General features: G+C 37.9%; 1 protein-coding gene across 11 annotated transcripts in view; it reads right to left on the bottom strand.

Annotated features, from left to right (window-relative positions):
- The window catches only part of erc1b (ELKS/RAB6-interacting/CAST family member 1b), a 342,306-nt gene that overhangs the window by 135,736 nt on the left and 182,034 nt on the right, over positions 1–24,536 (bottom strand). For 6 of the 11 annotated variants that reach the window (XM_069192087.1, XM_069192086.1, XM_069192088.1 and 3 more), the window contains 2 exons: positions 17,444–17,497; positions 8,486–8,646 (listed from right to left, as the gene is read on the bottom strand). In XM_069192087.1, coding sequence (XP_069048188.1) covers positions 8,486–8,646; positions 17,444–17,497 — 215 coding nt within the window. The remainder of the gene's footprint in view (positions 1–8,485; positions 8,647–17,443; positions 17,498–24,536) is intronic. The other 5 variants (XM_069192090.1, XM_006633673.3, XM_006633674.3 and 2 more) reach the window with 1 other exon arrangement.

Raw genomic sequence — 24,536 nt, 5'->3', positions numbered from 1 at the left:
CAGGACAGTGAGGCTCCATGCTGCTGGCCTTAGAGCAAGGCGACCTGTCAGAGGCCCTCTGCTCGCACCTCCTAGATGTCAGAGGCTGTAATAGACTCTATGGGTCTGTCTTCAGCCTGTTCCACGCAGGTGTTGCGTTTCTTTTTTTCCATTATATATATCAAAACTCACTATCACATACAACAGGCTTAAACATACATTAGTGGGTATAAAACTGATGATGCCTTCCTTCATGATTAGAACATGAGATTTATTGTATTGTGGTTGGAAAGCAATTTTAGCTGAATATCACAATACATTACCAGCAGCAGACGCTTGGAGACATGACAAAGTAATGACAAATTATTTTCAGTAATAAGCTGCCACTATATTCAGAACTTCTATTTCAATCTCAATTTGCATTCTCTATAGAGATGTACTTAGTCCTGACTTTAGTATCCTATAGAGTGGAGTAGATGTTACTTTGGGTTTGTTGCAAATTAGAATATTTGTAGTTCAGAGCTGTTGACTAAATTCAACAGCCATGCTTGTTGTAATTGCTATTTATGTGGAATACATTTTAAGTACAGAGCTGCGTACTAACTATGGGATATTCCCTAGTAAGTATACTGCTTTCAGTTTGATGTTATTATCCCATGAAGATTAAAATCCACTTTGAAAAAGTAAAGAGGGAAGTGTGTGATTTTTCTTTTTGGCATGGAATTAACATTTAGTTGTCCCTTAGAAGCTTACATATTGATACTGACATTGTTGCTTATCAGACAAGATAACTCTTAAATTGTCCCTATGACCCTGTACTCAATGGATCGGTTGAAACATAGATGGATAGATGGATTAATAATACAAGTATGGGCATAAAAGCCAGACTTCCTTTGAGCCAGATTCGTTTGGACCACTTATCCATTATCAGAACTATAGTGGTGATGTTGGGAGACAGGCCTGTCCAAGAAGCACAAGAGCACAAGATGAGACTACATGAGTGTTCTTCCCCTGGATATGGTGCCAGTCCACTGCAGGGTCACAGAAAAGAAAAATCTAGAACAGCCAATCCAACCTAACCAGCATGTCTTGGGATGGAGGGAAGAAAAATATATAACCACATGAAAAACTCCACAAAGAAACCTGAGGCCAGAATCAAGCCAAAGGCCCTGATGTGGTAAACCAGCAGGTCTAACTAACACACCACCATGCCTTCCCTTAATTAGGAAAATGTGCTCAACCATATTAATTTACTATCATAAACATTTACTGAGGAATGAAATGGGTTACTGCATTTTATTTCAAGAGAAACTTTTGATCTAGACTTTTCTCTGACACATAATATACAAATCCATAAGGAGGGATCTAGTTATTAGATTAATCATCCAAAGAACTTGTGGTTTTCAGGCACTGACCTTTCCTTCTAATTATGTGCAAAGGCTTTGCTAAAAAAGCAAGTCTTTTACGACTTGGACAGACGGATAACACAACTTAATGTTGCAGAGAACAAAAAGTTATTTTTTAAAAAGTTAGCACTGAAAACAATCATAAAATGGCAAAATGTGGTTGCTTGAGATGAGAGACTTTATATACTGTAAACACCTCTACAAAGCTGGTGGGCTATACAGTGTAAAAATGTACTAAGCATTATTAAGAAGCCTAATATAACATGATTTCACGTAACATGGACAGTTACCAATAAGAACAGCAGGACAGAGCATGAACCTTACTGAACTTTCTTGTATCTCACGTTTTTCTCTTTTTTTTTTCATCACCATTCCTGGGGTTACTGTACTCTCTCCTGCTTTCTAAGAATCACATTTAAATTAGCTCATCTTCTTCCCCAGTGCTGAATTGAATTGCTAATTTTTTTTTTCCATTTTTCCTTCCATTAATTGAACCAGTTAGAGAACTCAATCTATTTTTCTTGTCTTCGGTTTGAACTGAAGGGGCATGAATAGCTCTGAAACTACCACTCAGATGAAGAATTAAATGGGAACAGGTGGAGTCACCTGCCATGAGATTAGTTCATGGGTACATTGTGGGCAGGGGCTGAATGAACAGTCAAAGCAGGTCACAGAGCAAGTAGCCAGCCAATGAAAGAAGGTCATGGGATCTGGAGGTGGACGTTTACAACTTGAAGAGCAAATTGTGCCACAGTACCAGCCAACGTCTGATTCAGATTTCTGGAATTGTAAGCAATTTTGTTGAACATAAATAAATTAACTCCAATCCAGCCTGAGTTGACATGTACAAAATTGGCCCGGAATGTCTGATGAAACCCATTTTCCTTTGGCTGAACCCTGTAGTCTGCTCTTACCATGTTTGCTTCAAGAAATTCCACATTAATTTTTGCATTTACATTGATCATATATGTCTTTTCAGGAGAGAAATGGCTTTTAAATTGACGATTTTAACATTGACCTGATACTTTGTATCTTTTGGAAGTTTTTCACATGATTCCAGTACACATTTTTCTTTCTGGAATGGTTATTATAACCAGCATTCTGAAATTGCTGGAGATCTGAACAGTGGTAGCCCACACAAAATAACATTGACAAATCTGTTCCAAATAGGAGAAAAGATTTCAATTAGGAGATGATTGCTACTTTACAAAAAGTATTTTCTTAAACTCTTTAAAAAATGGCTCCAAAAGGAAAGAAGAAGATTTTCTGCAAGAAGGAAGCATATTGTACACCTCAACAACTACTACATCTGTATTTCAGACTGACATTCATCATCATTTTCTTCTTCAAAAAAGTTGCTGTGCTCATCTAAATCATAGCAAGCAGATACCAATCCCAAGAAAAATAACCAAAACAAATAGAGAGAAGGGGTGCACACTCAAATTACCCCAACATTATTTTATTTATCAGGAAAACAATGATATTTGAGCCACAGAACCACTATTAGAGCAGATGCAGAGCTTGTGGTTAAAACACAACTATTTTCCTAAAATGCAATGGAGTCAAATGGGGACGAACCGAGTGTGTGGTCATACTCTATTTTCAAAAATTTTCCTTCTCAATAAGCATTAAATATAGAAAAACTGCATCATCTCTAACTCCAACTGGGATGTCTTGTAGCTAATTTTTTTTAAAGAGAAGCCAAATACAGTATCTACAGTTTAAGCAGTCCAATCAGCGTCAGATTATAACAGAAGATATGAACCATGTTATGGGTATGTTTGATCAATGCTCATCTGGCTGTGAAATCTATCACTGAAATACAGCAATAGTGACAACAACACTTATTTACATAAGTTATTTAAGCCATAAAGCAATTATGCAATATTGTGAATTATTAGATAGAAGCACAATTTGTTATGTGAATATACACTTCAAAGAAACAATTACTATATTTTTTCTGAGCTTGTGTACCCACAGAGGAAATGGAATGAATTATTCAACAAAATGATACAGTAAGTATCCAAAGTTTAGGCTGATCAAGAGGTATGGATCATAAGAAGAAAGGAACCAACATTTGCTCTGGTGCTTCATGTCTTAAGGGAAAAGTGAGTGCTGAATTTGTTACATTTTTTATTGCTTTCCCACATAAGTATGTAGGCTTTTACTTATAGGTTACAAGTATCAACTTTTTAAGTGAAATTGGACAAAAAGAACTTCGACTCCTTTTGCTACTTAAGCGTATCACTACAATAACAGCACTGTAAACTGCTTCATAAGGGATTTTAAATATAAACTAGAACCAAATAAACACTGAAAATTAATATACATTATGAACTGATAAAATAATCATCAGAGATTGCAGTGCTGAAAGCACAACGTTTTTGTTGGCTCACGAAGCAGCTATCAAGTAACATATTACAAATATCACTTGAACAACATGGTACCATGTATGGTGTCACAAACATCTTTCTTACTGTGCAATACATCATGGAAAACTAGTCAAATATGGTGGATGATTTTCCATTCCCCCCTGCATTTAATGGTACAAACGACTAAGTAAAACATAAACCAGAAAATGCAGAACTAGCATTCACACTGGAAGAACTCTCCGGATTGCCACTCTTTTTGTCAATGCACTCAGCTTACAGATCCAAAACATATTTGTCTTTATGGGATATTTTTTGAGCATTCTGATAAACCTTCCTATGCCAAATGCCCTAGCAGACGAAACTAAGGTTATTTATTTTACTTAGGCCTCATTACGCTCATCATGACCAACCGAGGAGCAATCTGATCCCAGCCCCCGAGGCCAATTTGAAATTTATAGCTGGTTTCAAAAGTTTTTATTTTTAACATTTGTGGTTTTCTGAACTTGTACAGATACACAGGCTGACTGTTTAGGGTTTCAGACCTCAAGGTTTTATTAGAGCTCTTGGAGGAGGTTCTGTGCTAAGCAGGATTTTGCTTCCTTCGTATTAAGGGACTGAGCGACTTTTATGCCAGCTCCCATGCTTCATTAATTCAAGAACATTCATCCAAGATAAGACTGCTATCTTACTTCCGCACGGCAGGCACTATCTGTTCTAATCTCTTCCTTAAAGCATAACATTAAAAAAAAACATGCAAAAAAAATCAGATCCAGGAGAAGTCTGCATTGAAATGATAGACGCTGCCGGTAAACTGGAGCCATTTCAAGAAAAATCCTATTCTGAAATCAGGGATCCTGATTTGTGTTGAGCTTTCCCTAAACTGTACCAAAGATTCCACAAATGGGTTAAATGCACATTTCATTGTCCTGGGAGATCCTTACAGTACCTCACCCTTTATCATAAATCACATGTATCAAAAACAATATTACAAATATACCATAGTGATTAATATTTCTGAGAGTAAAAAACCACATGGCTCTTAAAGGTGCTGTACAATGATTTGCCTCTGTCACCTGAAATATGTTACGGAGTGCTCAGTATGCATTTTTGTAAATTTTGTAAGGTTCCAACTACAATTGTTGACTCAGAACACATTATGATGATCATAAAGTGCCTCACCAAAGTATTCACTCGCCAATAATATTACAGTTTGATGCTCAGTAGGAAGGTGTAATTTTGTCCATTCTTCCTGGCAAAATCACTCAGTCCTGACAGGTTTGTTGGGGATAATTAATGGACTGCAATCATCATGTCTCGCCATAAATTTTCTTCTTATTCTCTTCTTTTCAGACTACTGTGCTGAAATGTGAATCGTCTACCCATTTTGGGATTACTGCACAACCTCAGAAGGTTTTCTGGGATTCACTTGTTCTCTTTGCCATCAATTTTCCCCTCAATCCTGACAACCTCAGAAGCATCCTCATATCTTGCTGCCACTGCCATGCTTGACAGGTGGGAGGTGGGATGGTGCCAAGTGTGTTTTGGGCAAAAACACTTAGCATTTATGGTAAAAAAATAAATTTTGTGTTGTTTATTCTTATACCCTTTTACGGCAAACAAGATTGAAGAAGTGTCTTTTTCAATAAAAACTTATTTTTCCTACTCATCTTTACAGGCCAGATGTTTAGACATGATACAGTTGCTGATGCTACAGTGACTTCTACTAAGAACTTTGGCAAACTTTCAAAAGTCACTGCTGGCTTCACAGAGGCTTCCCTTACCAGTTCCTGTTTGCCTGGCAGGAACTTCAGGGTGGCCCGATCTAGTCGGTGTCTGGGTCTAATTCTTAATATTGGACTAAATATTGGCTGTACTCAAATGATTAAGTAACAGTCTCCTTATCTGTGCCTTGCTACCACTTTATTCTTGATTTGAAAGCTTCGTGGTCTTCATTAACGATTTGTTGTCTCATTCTAATAGTTTGATAAGATTGATATTGAATATTTGCAGGACATTACACAGAGATTGCACTAATTGTGTGACTTTCAAACTATTCATTTGCACCTGAACTGATTTACTGTTGGTGCTGACTAGGAACTGACTTGGATCTTCTCATTTCCTTTTAAAAATTAAATTTATTACATGCTTTTTTAGCTTTACCACTTTGAAGTACACAATGTAGATTCTAAACATTAAGGCCCATTTGAAATTGTCAGGATTGCAAACTCAAATAGCAACAAAATGTAGAAACGTGACAAATACTTATGCAAGGCAGTATATAGTTGAGCAGTCTACCATACCATGCCTTAGTATATGACCTTGTCTCTATGCACACTTTCATGAAAGGATGGGACATAGATAGCAGACAGAGTAAATACTTTGCGTGAGTTTGAAAGCCCCTCGGTAAGTGCCTTGCCAACCCACTCCCAGGCAGGGCAGGAACATGAGCAGAAGAGTGAGTATAGAAACTCATGATTAGAGGAGCTAGATGACCGAAATGCATGACCAACACCAAATCGTTTTCAAATCAAATGTACTCACAACTTGTTTAAAAAAGCTGGTAAGGCATTCTAGAATTAACCGGGTCGAGTACAGCAATGACCAATATCACCCCAAAGCACTGGAACACTATGAACATAACACTGTAGAACCCTGGAAGTACAGGGGGGGGGGCATGCATTGTTATGTCAAAACAGAATGCCAAGATATACACTAAAAAAACATAGAAGTGTAAAGTAAGACATCTTTTAGAATACTGTGTCCAACTTTGGTCACCACACTACCAAAAAGTCCTCAAAGGAAAGAGATGGTTAGCAATCACAACATAATCAAATCTGAGATTTTATGGTGAAAAAAAATGATAACTTATGGAGGTCAAATTGTGATAAAATCAATTAAAAGCAAGAGGAGATGGAAATGGGGGAAATATTGCATAAAATGTGAGTCAGCTGTTTCCTGAAGATGTGGATTTATCCCTGGCTTCACCTAGGCTGGCACTGTCCAGAAACAGTTTCACCTAAAACATTCTAAGAAGCATATCTAAGAGTGCAGGGAGATTACTGTGAAGACGTTATCCATCCAAGTCGGGATCATGTCAACATTTCCTTCTACCATGCCACAAAAACATACAAATCTGGTTCAAATTTAAAGGCAATTCACATCTGAATGAGCAAATCATCTTTTCAGAATACAGAGATGGCTGCTGAGCCGGTGAGCTTCACAGAAACACTGAATGGAAACTGTGTAAAAAGGTCAGAACAGATAAGCCAAAGATCCTTTCGTAAGAACTGAATTTCTACCAAGCACAGCGTGTAAGGTTGATGAATGACACCACTCTTTGAAGGTGATGATACACTTCCTAGAATATTCAAAGTTCAGGAGTACAGCTTTAGAGAGCTGTACTGTCTAAAGAGCACATGCCACTTCACTGGATATGTGAATGCACAAGTACTGTAGGCTGTCCAACTCCCAGCCCTAAATGGCCATGCATGTCAAAGTGTCTCCACCCTACTGGCAGACTGTGTTTCCTCAGATGGCATTAGTCTTCAAAGTGAAGGCCCCGATAGCAATATGACAGTTCTTAGAAAAAGCTGGCACTTCTTACCAGTCTACAATGTGGTTAAAGAGTCCACTAGACACATTAAATATCACTTTAAGTGCAAAAAGTAATTGCTCTTCAGCCAAGTGGCTTTACTGTTAAACAGGGCTGGAATGTGATGAAGGAAACGTGGTAGACACTAAGTCAATGATTTATTGCCCCTGTGCCCAATTAGGTGAATGCAGCTATCACCCTCCTCGGTACTCTCTGTGGCCAAGCTGACACTGAAAAAGCTAGAACTGATCAGCGAGTATTCCTCCAACATTCTTGTGACATGACCTCCTTGAATTTATCATCTGAGCTCTTCGTCTCACCCCAAACCCTGCTGCTCGCTTAAAACTTTCTCCACCTCACTTCTCTTGTGCTCCTCTTGTGCTGTGCACTTCCATACCCTTCTAGGATACACTGCAGTGCTTTGCTCTGGACCTCCGTCCTCAAATCTCTTGGTAACATCCTCTCAGCTTTTCCTCTGCAAGCTGACTGGAATGTTTTGATCTGGCTCTGGTTCTCATCACTTGTCCTTATGCGGTCATACCCATTTCCAAAAACATCCTGACTGCAGCACATCTGTGCCTGTCCTGTAGGTTCTGCAATCCACTCTCTTCTGCTTAACACTTGTTCACTGTATCGCTGCTCTGCTGTTTTTATTGTAAAAGTACATAGTGATGTACCGTATTTGCTCAATTGGTTTACTTTTAAACCGTATTCTGCACAATATCAACACATCTGATCTGCATCACTACAGTATATGTATCATTAAACTGCTGACCCCAATACAGCAGAATTAATTTTGCATTACAATACTGAGAGGACACTCTCAAACACATTTAACAGTCACTTGTGCTTCAAAAATAATCCACTATACTGTAACAACAACAAAATTTCAAAGAATGGAAAAATAAAACAACTTGTTACCAAATTGTTGTTTCACTTATTCTTTCCTTTTCATTCCAGTTGAGACCATTTCACCCTCATTATAAAGCACAACCAGAGATCTACTTTTAATGTTCACTCTCAGCAGCGATGCCTAGACAGAAAAAAATGCTGCTTTTTCCATCTTCCTACACTGAGCTTTACTAAAAAAACAAGTATCCCAGCACATAAAGCAAGCGAGTTCGGCCCCTTCTTACTTCATCTCCAGCACCTCCTCCAGGTGCTTCCTGCGTTCGGCTCGCAGCGTGGTGAGGTGGGCCTCCTTCTCTGCCAGGGACTGCTGCGTGGACGACAGCTTGGCCTTCATGGACTCCAGCTCCTGCTTCACCTTCTCCATGGCCGCCAACAGCTCTTCCATCTGCGCAGAGGCAACACAGACAGACGCGCACACGGGGATTAGGTCTGGAGCAGAGAGCGGCAGGGAAAGGCCTCTGGTGAGCAGAGCTACAGGAAGCGTTGGCCGTTCGTTAAGCCTTTCAGAGGGGCACAGCAAGGACACATTATGACATTGAAGTAAACTGGACGGTGCAGAAAGTGAATGTCCAGCTGAAATCACAACACAAAATCCATCGGGCTGTTTTTTTTTTTATCGAGACCCCACTGTGCGTGCTTCACATTTTTATCCGTCATCCAGTATTAACATATTTTATCTGCACAGGAAAATAAAAATTAAACAAAAATAAATTTTAATGGGACGAAGGGGGGGGGGAGGGAAAGGGGGACCTGGATATGCTGCAAGTGTTGTGGTTTGCCAAGTGCTCTGTGGAAACTCTCACATTGCAGAAAAGGAATGGCTAGAGGCTGAAACATGCACGAGCAGTTCTCTTGAGGCCTATAACCCCGTCTCATAAAACTGGGACTCGGAGCGGTTTTCAGTCCCGAAACAACCTGAATTTAATGAAAAGGCCGAGTTCCAGACATCTCCATGCTCATTGGAGGTTGCACCAGATTCCAAATAAAGTACACATACTGTACTGCACGTGCCTTCCAAATGTATGGGGACAAATGTGTTATCTTTGTTTTAAAGTCAAGAACCTTGTATTTGTGATCATGAGATTAATATATATAATACAATGCAATACAATGCAGTTAAAATTTAGCTTTCAAGATGTTCTATGCACTCATTTGATTATATTAGAACAAAAATGTACTCTGTGTTCAAACCAGTGATTTTAAGTGACCATAAGTATTGGGACACATTTACTTTAAGTACTTTTCAAAGAACAGAAGTCAGTATTTGGTTGCATATCCCTTAGAGGTAATAACTGCATGAGGTCTGCCACCCACTGAGCTTATGCTCTATGTAAAAGTATTTAAAAAGCTTTGCTGTAGCCACTTTGAGTTCTTGCTTATGCATAGGGTGTTCTTATTTTTTCAGATACTTTTTTTGGTTAATTTGTTCTGCAGTATGCAAACTGCATACTCAACTAGATTTAAATCGAGTTCTACGGTCTACGGTTTCCACTTTTTTCTCCTGAAAACTTTCTTGAGTGCATAGGTAATGTGTTTTGATTCATTGTCACGCTACATGGTGAAGTGCCGTCTAATAAGTATGAAGGCATTTTCTTTTACATAAGCTGGCATTTTTTTCTGCACACCCATTCAGTAAAATTCATTGTGCTGCTGCCAACATTAGTTAAGTCATCAACATAGACAAATGAGCCAGTTCCAGGGGAGAACATTAATTCCCAGGTCATGACATTACCTCCACCATGATTCAGAATTTGCTTGGAAATACAAAGATGAGCCAGGAAGGTTTTGGAACAAAGTTCTATGGATAGATGGGACCAAGATAAACCTAAAGTGACAAAATCAATGAACTGCAGATGCTCACAAGAACATTACTTCATCTGTGAAGCATTGCCTTGCTTGGGCATAGAAAGGCCACCTCCAGAATTGTAACAGTCATCTCTATTGATGATACAAAAACTGATGGCAACATCAGAATTAATTCTGAAGTTTACAGAAACATTCTGTCTTCTTATGTCAAAATTCTTCAATACTTATGGTCACTTGAAATCCCTGGCTGAACACAAGTAACAGTATGCTTCTGCTCAAATGTCTATCATACTTATTCCTATTAATCCTATGACCACAAATTGCTTGAATGAAGCAGAAATAACTTTTTAACTATAAATAGTTGAGGGAGAAAGAGAGTAAGGGTAATTATCTATTTTACTGCAATGCATTGGTTTTTACTCCCAAAACTATGCGTAGTAACTAATTAAATAAATATATTTTAGTGGAATGAAATCCACATGGTCACAAGGTTGAGGGCAGTACAGTAGGTCCAAATTTTGTTAATTGAAATAGGAGAACATCAGAACTACCAAATTCTCTTCTGGAAGACTGACACAGAAGGCGGTTCTGAAAGCAGACACAAAACAAAGTCACAGTTATCACTTGACAATTTCATCATTGCCATCCCACCACTGGTGAAATTGGGTAGATTGAATTTTTAAAAACAACTAGGCATCCTAGCAGGTAAACAGACTCCTCTTCTGAATGCAGGCAATTTAAAAAGGCCTGAAGCTCACATTGGGCTCAAATGGTTGCAATGAGAGAAGTAGAGAGCATCCTAAAGCAGGAGCACAACACTGATCAGAAAGCTCAAGGGAAGTTCTAAAATTACAAAGAACGTGAGATAACCTTGCTGGGATACAGCCATCATTCTCCCTGCAACCCTGTGCTGTGGCATCATAAAGGATTTGTAGACAGTATCCACACAATTCATGTCAATCTTTATCTCCAATGCTCTTTTCACTTACAACTATAAACAGCCAGTTTAATCTAAACTAAGAGCTAACAGTGTATATGACAGGACTGAGCATGGAAAGCAATGTAAAAACAGAGGAAGGCGATATACTGTAGGTTCTTTTAATGCAATTTCACCTGTTTTTGTCATCCTCATTCGTGTTTGTTGCCTACCCTTGATGTGTTACAAGAGAGCCAGACATATAGTATTTACTCTTATCCATCACACACTCTTCCGCATAAGTGCTCTACAGCACACACTCACTGCAACAAAATAGTAAGACATCACTTATTCTCGTCCCCTCTGCCTAGATCTATGAATTCCAATCATTAAAAAAATGGAATGTTACATACAGTAAGAAGACTCACCACTGCATGCCTCGAAGACAAATCTTTCTTCACAAAGGGAGTCTCAGCTATCTCCCCTGTAGAATCACAGTGTGCCAAGTTGTCAGCTATTAAATAGGTCTGTTCCCTATTATTAGATTCTGTTGTCTTCAGGAAGAATACAAATACAGACGATAAACTCTCAGGCAGAGGTTTGAAAAAGTCACAGTTCAAAATCTCCTTGAAGATATCGGAGTGCCCTTCAAATTTAGATTGTGCTCCTCTTTGCAAAACTATATATTTGTATTTTTTATTATATTGCAATTGCACTTCTCAGGCAATTTAGACCAACCCTTGTCCAGACAATTCACCACTCTTCATCTTTAAATTGATTTGCCCAGCAGCAAATGCAGACTAAAGCCACTCAGAAGTACAGAACCTCCACTTCTGTGCAGTTCAACAGAATTATGTAACATCATTTTCTAACCAACCTTTCCATTTTCAGAATGTACAAACACGCTGACATTTACTATATTAAAAATATATAATGAAGACAAAACATCTCAGATTGATTTGGAGAATTTCCCAATTGTCAAAATTATAATAACATGCACTTTCATTTCTACAATCTAGCTGCCATTGTGCTTGTCTGTCACATGCTGGAAGGGCTTGAAAGAGGTGTAGTTGACCTCTGATGTTCTCTCATTAGCACACTGGGTCTTAAATGAGTCATTTACTGTACAGTCATGAGTTCTTGACCAGTGCTTCTTGTATTTCAGTTCGTGGGATACTTTTAACATTCCAAATATTTCACAACACACCAAATGACTTTATAATAATCAGCACTAATATTGCGAGACATAAAATGTATTTGCTTCCAATAGAAACAAACCATAACTTAAACGCAACAAATCTGACTTTTTGCACTAGAATTTTTTATAAATGTGACTTGTTTTAACGAACCTACAGTCCATAAAACACACACATACATCCTTCTGATTCTTTGACACACCTGAAAACAATCCATTCACTTCATTGTGCAGAGACACAGTTTGGGAAGTACTGTTCTCACATAAAACACCTCAAATTGTGCTCTGTCCTGAACATCTGTGTCAGTGCACTGAATCTGAATGAGACAAGCGCTCCAGGTACAGGCACTACACCTAACCTATAAGAAATGTCATAGGCCAGCATAGTCCAAACATCTACTGTATATGTTGATCTATTAAATTTAATTTTATTATACCAGTAACTAACTGGCAATTCATCATCTGTCTCTACTTCTAATAATTGCACACAAGCCAGTGAGGTCAGCACAGTGGCACAGTGGTTAGCAGTACTGCCTTGTAGGGCTGGGGCTCTGTCTGGAGCTTCAATTCCCTGGCTTCTATCTACGTGCAGTTTGTATAGTCTCCCTCTGTTTATGTGGGTTTTTGCTGGGGGCATCAGGTTCCTCCCAGAGTAAAAAGACATACTGGAACGTTGGATTCTGGATTGGATCCGGTTGGATTCTGGGAAATTTGTCCCTGGTGTGAGTGCATGTGTTTGTGTTTGTGTTTGCTGTCGACAGTGTATCCTGCCATATGCCCATAGCTAGCCTGGTTAGACTCTGCCCTCCCCCTCCCGCAGTTATAATGCGGATAGATGGACGCCAGTGAATTTTTTCTGTTTTATATTGGAAAAATAACGATTCAGTGGTCCTGGCACATGTCTTTCTCATTCCCTCTCGTGGGCAACATCCTCCATCCTGGTCTAACTGCGTGTACTCCTGGTCACCTCCTTCAGCCCTGCATTTCGATGAAGGATCAGATTATTACAGAAGTCAGCTTTGACGACATTTCTGCGTCTGCAACAGCCTTTCTGCAAGAACATGTCTAGGACGTCATTTCCTCTTACTTTCCTTCTGGCTTTGATGGATTCCCAATACCACCTGACAGTAAGACTCTGTTTTAAAAAAAAAAAACGTAAATTACCATTGTACTGTATTTTTCCCAGCTCTTCCATTCTTTCCATTCTATGCAGTCAGTTACCAAGATCTAAAAGTGCTTTGGCACTGAACCAGAAGAACACTAAATGGCTGTCTGTACTGTTGTGATTGAAGCTTTGGATCTTTGTATCGAAAGCAAAAGGACAAAGAGGTTCATTTTATCTGTTATGTTCTGTATGTTGATTCCTACAAACAACTGCCATCATAACATTGAATGGGGACAAACAAATATGTTAAAACATTCTCTATAAAAAAAGTGTGCAGGAGGTTATTTTTTTACCTCCTGGATTCTCTCCAAAGGCCTCACACAAACACAATTGGTAACACCTACTTAAAAGTCTACCTAGATCTCTATCTGTGCTACGCATGCACAGATGTTCAGGAGGATAAAGCAGAGCTTTGCAATGTAATGAACAGTTTAGCCTCAAGCTGTACTCAGTGGGTTACTAATACATCCAGTATGTTGTGGAAAGTTGGTTTCTCTGTCTCAGCTTGGAGTTCAGCTTCTTCTATGGTGCTTATCACCATGACTAACACCACATGTACGGAACTTATTTGGGCCCGGTGGGGGACTGTGTCAGGCTGGGAAGAAAAGGCTGTTCTTCCTTTAAAAGACTCCGATCGCAAGCAGGCTACCTGGAAGTGCGCAGGGGGTCTGAGAGGAAGAGGGGAGGGAGCAGAAAAAGATGGGCAATTAAGCTGAGTAATCAGGTTTTTACAGTTACTCCCCATCTGGGATTCCCAATGCTATAAATACTAATGTTATAAAGAATTCTTTGTGCTGTACTCACATCTGCCTTGTAGCTTTTGCTTTGACCTTTGGGTGGTCATCAGGTAAGACAAATGTTATAGGAACTAAGAATTCAGTGGTTGTTCCATTTTAGAAATTCCTGTCATTCTGTCTGTTTAAAGTTTTTATTCAAGAGTTGAGAATCAAATGGAACTTAGTAGCTTGTTCCTCAACCTAAAACCTTTTTGAACAACAATTTCCACGTGCTGATCCTGTGTTCAGTTCAATTAATGCTTTTGGGGATGACTTCACCAGCTTATAGAATTTGGCTTGTTACAGTCAAATATTCTCAAAGCCTACTCTCATTCAAACAAAAAGATGATTGTATTTAACATGTTTAGGGAATGGATTTGTCATATGATTTTTTCACTGTTTCCACAACAGCAATATTTTTAGTCTGAAACAAAGCAGACTATGATCCAAGTATAAAACATCCTCAAAGAGATTGATCAAATTAAATCTATGGACTCCAGAAACAACAGTAAATCAGGGACCACATGACACAAAGGAAATTATGGGGAATGACTGAGAACAGGGAGTACTTTTTTAATCTAAGGGTTTGGAGATATGGAACAAGACACCAAGCCATGCTGTCAAAGCTGATATTCTGGCTTCTCTTTCACAAAGAAAAGAATAAATACAAACTTTACAAAAAAATAGCTACTATCAAGCTAGATGGGTTGAGAGACCTCCTCCTGTTTGTAACTTGTTCTTACAGTATGTTCATACTGCAGCAAACTCAATGCGCATGGTGCAAAGATGCCTTCAGTGTTTTCACAGGCGACATACCAGATTCTCCTCTGGAGAACTGGAGGGAAAAAAACTGGAAGCAACTAAGTAGGAAAAGAAGATACAAAATCAACCTGAAAAGTTGATTTTGACAAAAAAAGGGTAAAGCAGAGTTGTCTTTTGGTCTACAGATACTTGCCTCCTTACGCTACAAATGCAGAAACGGAAAGAGAAAAAGAAGAGAAGATGGTAAGCACACAAAAATGCAAGCAACAGTACACAGCAAGCCATATTTTTCCAAAAGCGATGGTGGTGAAGTCTGAGATGGATTCTCCCAGAAATCTGAGAATTTTATTATTCAACCAGGAAGCTCCGGCCATTGATGTAAGAACCCTACATGTCAGGCCGCTTTCAAGGCACATTTTGCCAGATCTTGACTTTTCCTTCCCACAGGTTTCACTTCACTAGCCTCATAAACGTGTCTTATTCTACTCTTTCAGAAAAGCTAGGATTATCGAAAGCTTTTGTGGTCAAAACAGAAGTCCAATAAATATATTTTATGAAACAGCAGATTGTTTTCTCTTTTTTTTTGGTTTTTGGTTAAAAATTAACTGCCAAAAAACAGACCCTTTCTGAAGGCAAATTTTAAAGCCGGCTCTGACAAGGCTATTGGGTGTAGAAGCCTTTAGCTATATAATTTATTTCGAAGTACATTAACACCTTCCTTTTATAAAAGGCAGGCAGTGATTGTTGAAGTCTCCAGTGTATGGTCCTTACTAAAGAGTGTTGAGATATGAAGCAGTTATGATATGCTCTCCCAGAAGCAAGATTTTCTAACAGATTCTTTATCTGACCTGTAAGGTCATTTCAACTTAATTTATCACAGGTCATGGTGAAAGGTTCACGGCCCCACAGGACAATGCACAATTTCGCAACGTCCCCATACCTGTGTCTTTCTGATGTCTTTTAAAAAAGGTATAAAAGGTCACATATTTAAAAAAATATATGCATATATATCTGTTACATTGTACAGTAGGCTAATTTGTTTATTCTGCTGTCATTCAGGTTTACTGTGCATTTTGCTTTAGTTTTAATAAAACATTTCTTGCAATTATCCTTTGCCATCTAAATGCAGCTTTACCATTTTTGCAGGTAAGGGGTGCTTTTTTTAAGCCTGCACTTATTAAAAATGAATTTCAAATTGTGAAGCATTTGGAAAAACTATAAAGAGAAAATAAAATTGCTTTCCCTTTATAACATCTTGAACTTTCAACAGTGAAAATGCATGTCTATGTTAACCAAAGTCACTTCTGTGGTTCTTTATTTAATTAAGATCTTACAAACCATTCTACTCTTCATGAAGCCAGGTATGGTGAAAAACATTCTGGGCATAGTCTAGGAGGACCTATTCTCACTGCTGTGAAAGTTTTCCCATACGAATTTCCAGTTAGTGCAATTAATGTGGAAGTGAATACATTGTTATAACAACCAATGTCTGCTGGCGAGGCATAAATGAGATCAATTAACATGCTAATATTTCAATAAGCGTGATTTAAATAGCAAACTGTGGAGGCTGAATGAATAGATCAAACAGGCTGCATTTGTAAAATTTCAATTCTATATTTTTAACTGAAATGATCACCAATTAACTGATTTCATCAGTCATGCCCACATGACAGCCGTGGTAATGAAAAACGGACAAATCTGGGGTTGCCCTCTACCACATTTTTATGTGCTTAACATGCCTGCAGCATGCCCTTGAGAAATACAGAATGATTGGATTGAGGATGACTTAATTAAATCATGAGTGTTATTAAGATCAAAAGTTTGAAAAACTGTAGCTGTTTATACCCCCTTTCCACCAGATTGCTATATAACCTTAAAGAACTTACAAGCATACTGTAGCTTCACTCAAGCTTTCCAAATGTAAACTGCTGCAGATACTTACGAGCAGAGATTAGTTTTTTTCAATTACATGCTCATTTTAAATTGTAGGCTGGTTTGTTCATTCAGTTGCAGTTAGTAAAACAATAATTTAGTTTGTATGACCACAATTACTGGCCAAGTCATCAATTCAAACAATTCCAACATATTAAAAACAAAACTGAGGGTCTCAGTTTGATATTACAGTTTAGTAAGTGTTGACTATACACACCACAAAAAACTTCATTTTGTATCTAGATGACAAAAGTCTCTGAGGACATCCAGTGTTTCTAGGACTGGAGTGACCTTCTCAGGGCTATTTTGTTTACTTAATACTGAAGTTTCCCTAGGAAATGACTGAACAGGTGACCTATTGGGTCAGAAAAAAAGCTGATTACTCTCAGAGATAATATTTGAGCATATTACTTTTGGCTTATCATTCCACCAGCTTTGTCAGCCTTCCATTGACAAAAAGTGTAATTGTTTAAAAAAAAATGACACAATGGATTCCACACCACAAAAACCAAACTCAAAAGTGTTACAAAACAAAAGACAAAACCACAGATAAACACAAGATTTAAATGAGAGCAAGTCACCAAAAATCATAAATGAACAGAAGAACTACAAGGATTATTCATATCATACCTTGAACCACTTAAAGCCAGCGTGGTTGGAGTCATGCATTGGCTCATATAATTGCTTCAGACAGGCAGTGAGTAGCAGAAAGGTGACAGACAAGAAATAGAGAAGAAAATTATATAAAAACTAATGTGAAAGAAACAAAATAGAAACTGGAAAAAAACACAACTGCAAAAGAAATTTAGAAGCAGAGACTAGGATTAAACAGGTTACCAGTAATGCAAATTGCAACATTCAGGTTTTATCATCAAGATGAGACGTTTCAAGCAGAGAGAGTATGGGGAGAGGAGAGGAGATAGTAGATATTCTCTCATGGCTTTTTTTTTTGTGAGACTTGAAAAGCTTCCTTGGTGCAGTGGGTTATGAAATAAGTACTGGCACCCTGTCTCCAAAATAAGAATAATTACTTAATAATATTAAGAATTAAGAATAATGAATTAACCATCCACTGGTGATCCTGGTGAGGATTATGGTAAACTGGAGGTTATCCTGAGAACACAGGGCACAAGATTGGAGTCAAAGCATTTGATTGCTGCGCCCCAGATAGGACAGGGATATGGAGTAAAGGGCAATCCACATGTTTATGGAGATTGTAAAACATGGAAAGAACATGCAATCCACACTAAAGACAGGTGCCTCGAGCCAGAATTAAACTCTGGACCCCCGAGCCATCAGGCAACTCTTCATGACAATCTAACTTAAGTGTATTAAATATTATGAACCTACAGTTGTCTGTCAATGCTAGATTTCCAAAGTTTACTCTGAATTATTTCCATTAAAAAAATGGTAAACAAGACATTGTAGTGGAGTACCTCATTTAAGATTCAGGGTGCTGATATTGATGTCTGCAACTCCACGGAAGTCACTGTGTCAAAGAACAGCATTTGCAGCATCTCTTTTACAAAAAAGTAGTGTAAGACTTGCAAAAAGCGCACTAGCGTTATGTAATATTTTATATGGCACAAACCAACATCAAATTGATAGGTCATTGCACATTAAAAAATTAATTATTTTGTGTAATTAGTATTTAGTTTAAACAATGTCAAAACGTTGTATGTCCTAACCCAGTTTATAGTTATTTTTTTTACATGGAGAAATGTCACTTTCAAATAGGTTTAGTATCATGTCTTATCATCTTAAGCAGGAACAGATTTTGTTACTTTAAAAAAATAGTATTTTAAATAAGATTTTTCTTCCTGGTTTTATTCTCATTCCAGTCTTGCAACTGATGCTTGCATAATTCTGAATTATGACCTGCCAGAGGTTTTCCATTTTGTCATGATTTACAAACGCCCCTTTCCAGAAATGTCTCTCTCCCCCCTGGCCATAGTGGTCAGTTCACATACAATAAATCTTATAGGAAATGGCTCTCTCGTTGCAGATGCACAAGATAAAGACATGCTTGCGACAAACAATTCTGACAGGGTTTCAGTTAAACTGTCAGCCAGACTAAATCCTTATTTTCAGATATGTCGCTTCATCACTAATGTAAGCGTGTGGAAAAGAGCTGCGTACCCCAACAGGTGACAGCAGAGTTCTTGTATAGTAATATTTTCAAAATGCATTATAACGCATTGCTTCCAAAAAAAAAAACCTCATTCTCATTAAAAAGGTTAATATTTACTGAATCACTTTTCCCCAAAAATGATTGTTTTTTTTAACCTGGGGCAAACTATTAGGGTTACAACAAAACACACAAGATAACCTAAACTTCAATCATTACGCTGACATTCAAAGACATATTTTGAGTCTTTGCACTGATATAATCTCATGCAACTAGTATACAAAGTAGAATGACACGTGATCAATTACAAATTTCACAGAATATAAATATAAATCGTTTTTTTTAAATACTTGTTCTAAAAAACCCTTTAGGAATACATTAATTGCCTTGCAAGAGTATTCATTCCTTCCCCTATGTTGTTGAATTATAAATTAAATATAATCCACACATTTTTGTGCAAATATTTTTAATGGAAGCTTGAGTGTTCAAACTGAACACATTTATAGGTACCTGTAAAAGTCAGTAAAAATCAAAACTGAAATATGATGACTACATAAATATTAACTCCCTTAGGTTTTACGTGAAACCTAAATTAGGTGTGTAAGTCCCACAATTAGTAGAATGTCTGTGTCTGTGTGAGGTACAGTAACCATGTTTGATCAAATCTGGATAAGGGTATAAAACTTTTCAGACACTGAATATCACTTTAAACATTATGAAGTCACACATTAAGAAGTGGAAAGTATATCACACCAATCAGACATTCTCTATACCAGACTGTCCTTTCAAACTGAGTACCCAGACAAGCAGACAACTGGTTAGGGATACCACCACTATGTCAAAAGAAAATTTGTAAGAGTTAACTGGCTGAGATAGGAGAAAATGTCTGAGTCAACAATACACTGGTCATTCCATAATGCTGGACTCTATTACAGAGTGGCAAGAAGGAAGCAATTACTGAAAAAAAATCTATCTTGAATCATGCATAGAGTTTGCAACAAAACATTTCAGCGATTGCTGCAAACATGTGGTCAGACAAGACAAAATTGGAAACTTTAAGTCTAAATGCAAAGCGTTATGTCTGGTGCAAACTCATAACAGTGCACTACCCAGTCAATATCATCTCTACTGTAAAGCACGGTGTTAGAAACATTATGCTACAGGGCTGTGTCTCATCAGCCAGGACTGGGAAGTTTGTCAAGTTTGAAGGAAAAATGGATGGAGCAAAGTACAGGAAAATTCTAGTGGAAAAGCTACTTCAGTCTACTAAATGCTTAAAAGTCACCTTTCAGCAGGACAATGACCAAAAGAACAAGGCCAAAGATACACTAAAGTGACTTAACAAGGAATTATTTTTCCTTGAGTAACCCAGTTAAAATTCTGACCTGAATCTGACAAACAATGCAGCGAGACTAGCACCTGTGAATGATCAATCACATCATCCTGTGAATGATGCCCAACCACCCTGACAGACCTTGAGCAAGTTTTCAAAAAAGAATGACAGAAAATTGCACCACTCCAAGTTGGCAGGGACTATCCAAAAGACTTGAATCTGTAACTGCTGCCAAAGGTGCTTCCACCCAAGTATTGACTCAAAGACATTGAATACTTATGCAATCACCATATTTTAGTTTTTGGTTTATCTTAGCATTTTTTGCTGACATTTAACTTCTTTCACCCATGAAAGAGCTAATTTTGAGCATTCTAGTTTTGATTAAAATATTCATATTGAACAAATGTGCATATTTTAATTCATTTAATTTGATTTGAAATTGCTGGGCATTTTTTGTAGCTTGATATACAGCAATTACATAATGGCAACAGTCCACATAAAGATTAAAATTAGAACTAAATGTGTCATATGTAATCACAACAAAAAGTGGTCAACTTTAAAATAAAAGCAGAAACATATACAGTACAGTGCAAAAGTAAGTACAACCCATGAAAAGGTGTGTGTTTTTCAACATATGTGCATGCATGGATATTTGATCTTCATTTCAACAATACTGATAGATAAAGGTGATCTAATTTAACAAATAACAATGAAAATTATTCTTTGCAACCATTTATTCAATGTGGAAAAAATAAATACACACCCCCTAGCTTCAATTGCTGGTGTTCCCCCTTTGGCAGAAACCACTTCTTGTAGGCGTTTCTTGTTATTGTCTATCAGTCGCCTACATCGACTTGGAGAAATTTCTGCCCACTCTTCCTGACAGAACCCCTTCAACTGTAAGATGTTTGAGGGCATTCTTGCATTTACTGCCTGCTTCAAGTCCCCCCACAGCATTTCTAGGGGGTTAAGATCTGGGGTTTGACTTGGCAATTCCATAACATTACATTTCTTCTTTTTGAGTCATTCTTTTGTGGACTTGCTTGAGTGTTTTGGGTCATTGTCTTGTTGCAAGGTCCACTTACAGTTCAGCTTCAGCTTTTTGACAGATGGCCTCACATTCTCCTCAAGTACTCTCTGGTACAATGTGGAATTCATGGTTGACTCTATGATGGTACACTGGCCAGGCCCTGAGGCAGAAAAGCAGCCCCAAACCATAATGTTTCCACCACCATGCTTTACAGTTGAGGTTCTTTTGGTCAAAGGCAGACGTCTGGCATTGTGGCAAAACAGCTCTACCTTTGTCTCATCCGTCCAGAGCACATTATTCCAACAGTCCTGATCAACACCTAGGTGTTGTCTGGCAAACTTCAGTCGTGTATCTACTGTATATTCTTTTTTGAGAGCAGAGGCTTCATCCTTCCTGACCTCGCATGTAGGGCAAAGTTGTGCAGTCTCTTTCCGATGGTTGACTCATGTACCTTGACATTGACTGAGGCAAGACTTGGCTGTAAATCCCCTGATGTTATCCTGGGGTTCTTGGAGACTTCCTGCAGCATCTTTCGGTCAGCTCCGGGGCTGAATTTGGTGGGATGACCTGATCTGGATTGATTGCCAGTGGCTTGAAATTTACTCGATTTGTAGATGATCTTTCAGACATCTACAGTGGAGTGATAGACAAATTGCTTGGAAATGGCTTTAAAACCCTTCCCAGACTCATAGGTATCAACAATCTTTCTTCTGAGGACCTCAGAGACCTCTTTTGATCTTGGCATGATGTAGTCACACTAAGACCAAACTAAGACCACAGGTTTCTGATATTTATAGAAGGCAGTGTCCTCCAAGTTACTCTCTAATGATGTTCTAATCATTTGCACCTGTTTTGGTGCACCTGATTCTAATTTTAGGTGTATGATACAGGAAGGGGTGTACTAACTTTTTCCGCACAAGGAAATTAGATTTCTGTGATTTAAATAGTACAAGTGAACGCAAAATGTAATTTTTCAATGTTATTTTTTAAAATTTGATCACCTTTATCTATCAGTATTGTTGAAATGACAATCAAATATACTTTTGACCAAAAATGTAAAAAAAGACAAACCTTTTCATGGGGTTTACTAACCTTTTCACACCACCGTATGGACTAATAATGGATCTAAACAACAAATACCACAGCTCCCCAGACAAAGTACATTGTTGGAAATGATTAACTCCGATACAGTATGTCTACATTTTTAGCTCCTTCCAGTATGGCTTAACAGAGATTTGCCAGATCACAAACAAAGGTTGATGTTGTAACTTTGGTTCCTGTAAATTGAGGAAAAGTCATTACTACTCAAGTTTACAGTTGCCGAATCAGGGCCAAGCAAGTGAGCCAATTGCAGTACCTGTTTACAGAAAGAAAAAAACCTGTGCAGCAAAAGATTGCATCCATTATTTTGTCACTGTTATTTTGGAAGATCCCACAACTCTTTAAAGCAGCAGTTGAAAGAAAAAGGGGGAGCCACAATGTGCAGAACATGTATAAGACTTAATGTATTAAAATAAAACAGAAGCAGTACTTTAAGGCTGAGACAGCTCTTTAGAAAGAAAGAGTAGATTAATACTCATTGTGGCAGGCAGTGGAAAAATGTAGTTCATTTCTGAGAGGTGTGCTGTACACATGTCATAGGTTCTTTGCAATCTTTGGCATTTTCTCACAATACGTCATGGCTGGAAGTTTCCATTGATAAATGAAACTTTTCTCACTTTCAGTTGGAACTTGGCAATGGCACTTCTTCATAGGTAACATCACTATCTTACAAAATAATCATATACTGTACACAAACATTTTAGCGTTGGCAGTGCTTAGTGTGTTGTTTTAAAAAAGGTGAGAAAGACTCAAACAGAACAGAGGAGCCTTAGTATACTAGAAGTAACTGAAAGGCAAATAAGCACTTCTGTCTTCACCTGTGCTCTTAAACTTTTGTATGAAATCCCTAAGCTATTCTAAATTACCTTTACATATGTTTCTTAGGTCCTTATTTAACAGTAGTTCTGGCCTAACTTACTTTAACTGGTGTTACTAATTCTAAGTGAATGGTAAAAGAATTCACTTAAGCCTGCTGTTTTTGAAGTTAAACAGAACACAGAGGTAGCACGAATGTGACCTAGTTCTAAAGGAGACTGAGGCATTCATGTCTCCCCTTTGAGTCTATTGTAAACTTAAGATCTTTACACTGCTATTGGCTTCAATACATAAAGTAAAAGTAAATTGGTCTCAATAATTAAGCTCAAGAGGAAACTTAAAATACTTTAACCTTGTCAAAAATGGGAGGGCATCCAGGCAGCCTGTCAGGTCCAGAGCATGATACACAAGGTGATCTCTCAGTAGATCAATGTTGAAAACAGGGTGACAAAATCCAGCCATGTCATGAATTTTGTCAATCCTAAATAAAGTGTTTTTACTCATAACGGACCTAAATAAAATCAGGTGTTAAATAGCCTACATTGACTGACACCCATATCAATTTAACAAAGCTGTTTAGAAAGTTTTCTTGTTTTAGACTCAGATCCCCCAAAACTAAGTTCTTACCATGGATGTGAAACTAAGGAACAATAGTTTATGGAAGGTAATTACTGTAGGTTTAGATACAGATTAATGTGTGGATTCCCTTCAGTTGCAGTTGTATTCTATCATGTTTAATGAAAATAGAACACACAGAAGCATGCATACGTTTATTCTTATTACACATACATGTGATCAAGTGTAGATTTTATATTAAACTAAATGTATGAATATGTCCAGTTTGCCAAATATCATGTACCTTGATGATCCTTATCACTACCTCATACAGTACGGTATATAAGCATTTTGGACCTTGTGTATATGTACTGTAAATGAGGCTGCCAGCTTAGAGATAAGAATGTAATCAACTACCTGACAGTGCTTCCAGTTAATTCTCCATTAAAAAGAAGCAGTATGAAGGATTATGATTAACTAGATCAACAGTGTACTTTATGCATGGTTAGATACAGTATTTCTACATTTTTAAAGGTCACTAGATATTGTGAAACAGTGCCATTGGGGTATGAATAAATGGATTGACAGAGTGGAACAAGTAAAGAGCAATGGGCTGGTTTTCTCCAATTCTGACTACAGTCAGGCCTCACTGAAAACAGGGAAAATGACATGCTGGCATATTGATCACAGATAAATACAGCCACATGTTTTTGAGGCCCTGTCCCACTTCTTTAGCAGCTATGACTGAATTTTTAAGACA

The sequence above is a fragment of the Lepisosteus oculatus genome, chromosome 7, assembly GCF_040954835.1.
Source record: "Lepisosteus oculatus isolate fLepOcu1 chromosome 7, fLepOcu1.hap2, whole genome shotgun sequence".
Taxonomy (NCBI): Eukaryota; Metazoa; Chordata; class Actinopteri; order Semionotiformes; family Lepisosteidae; genus Lepisosteus; species Lepisosteus oculatus.
The sequence above is the reverse complement of the archived record's forward strand: the minus strand, read 5'-3'. Positions and strand labels throughout refer to the sequence as shown.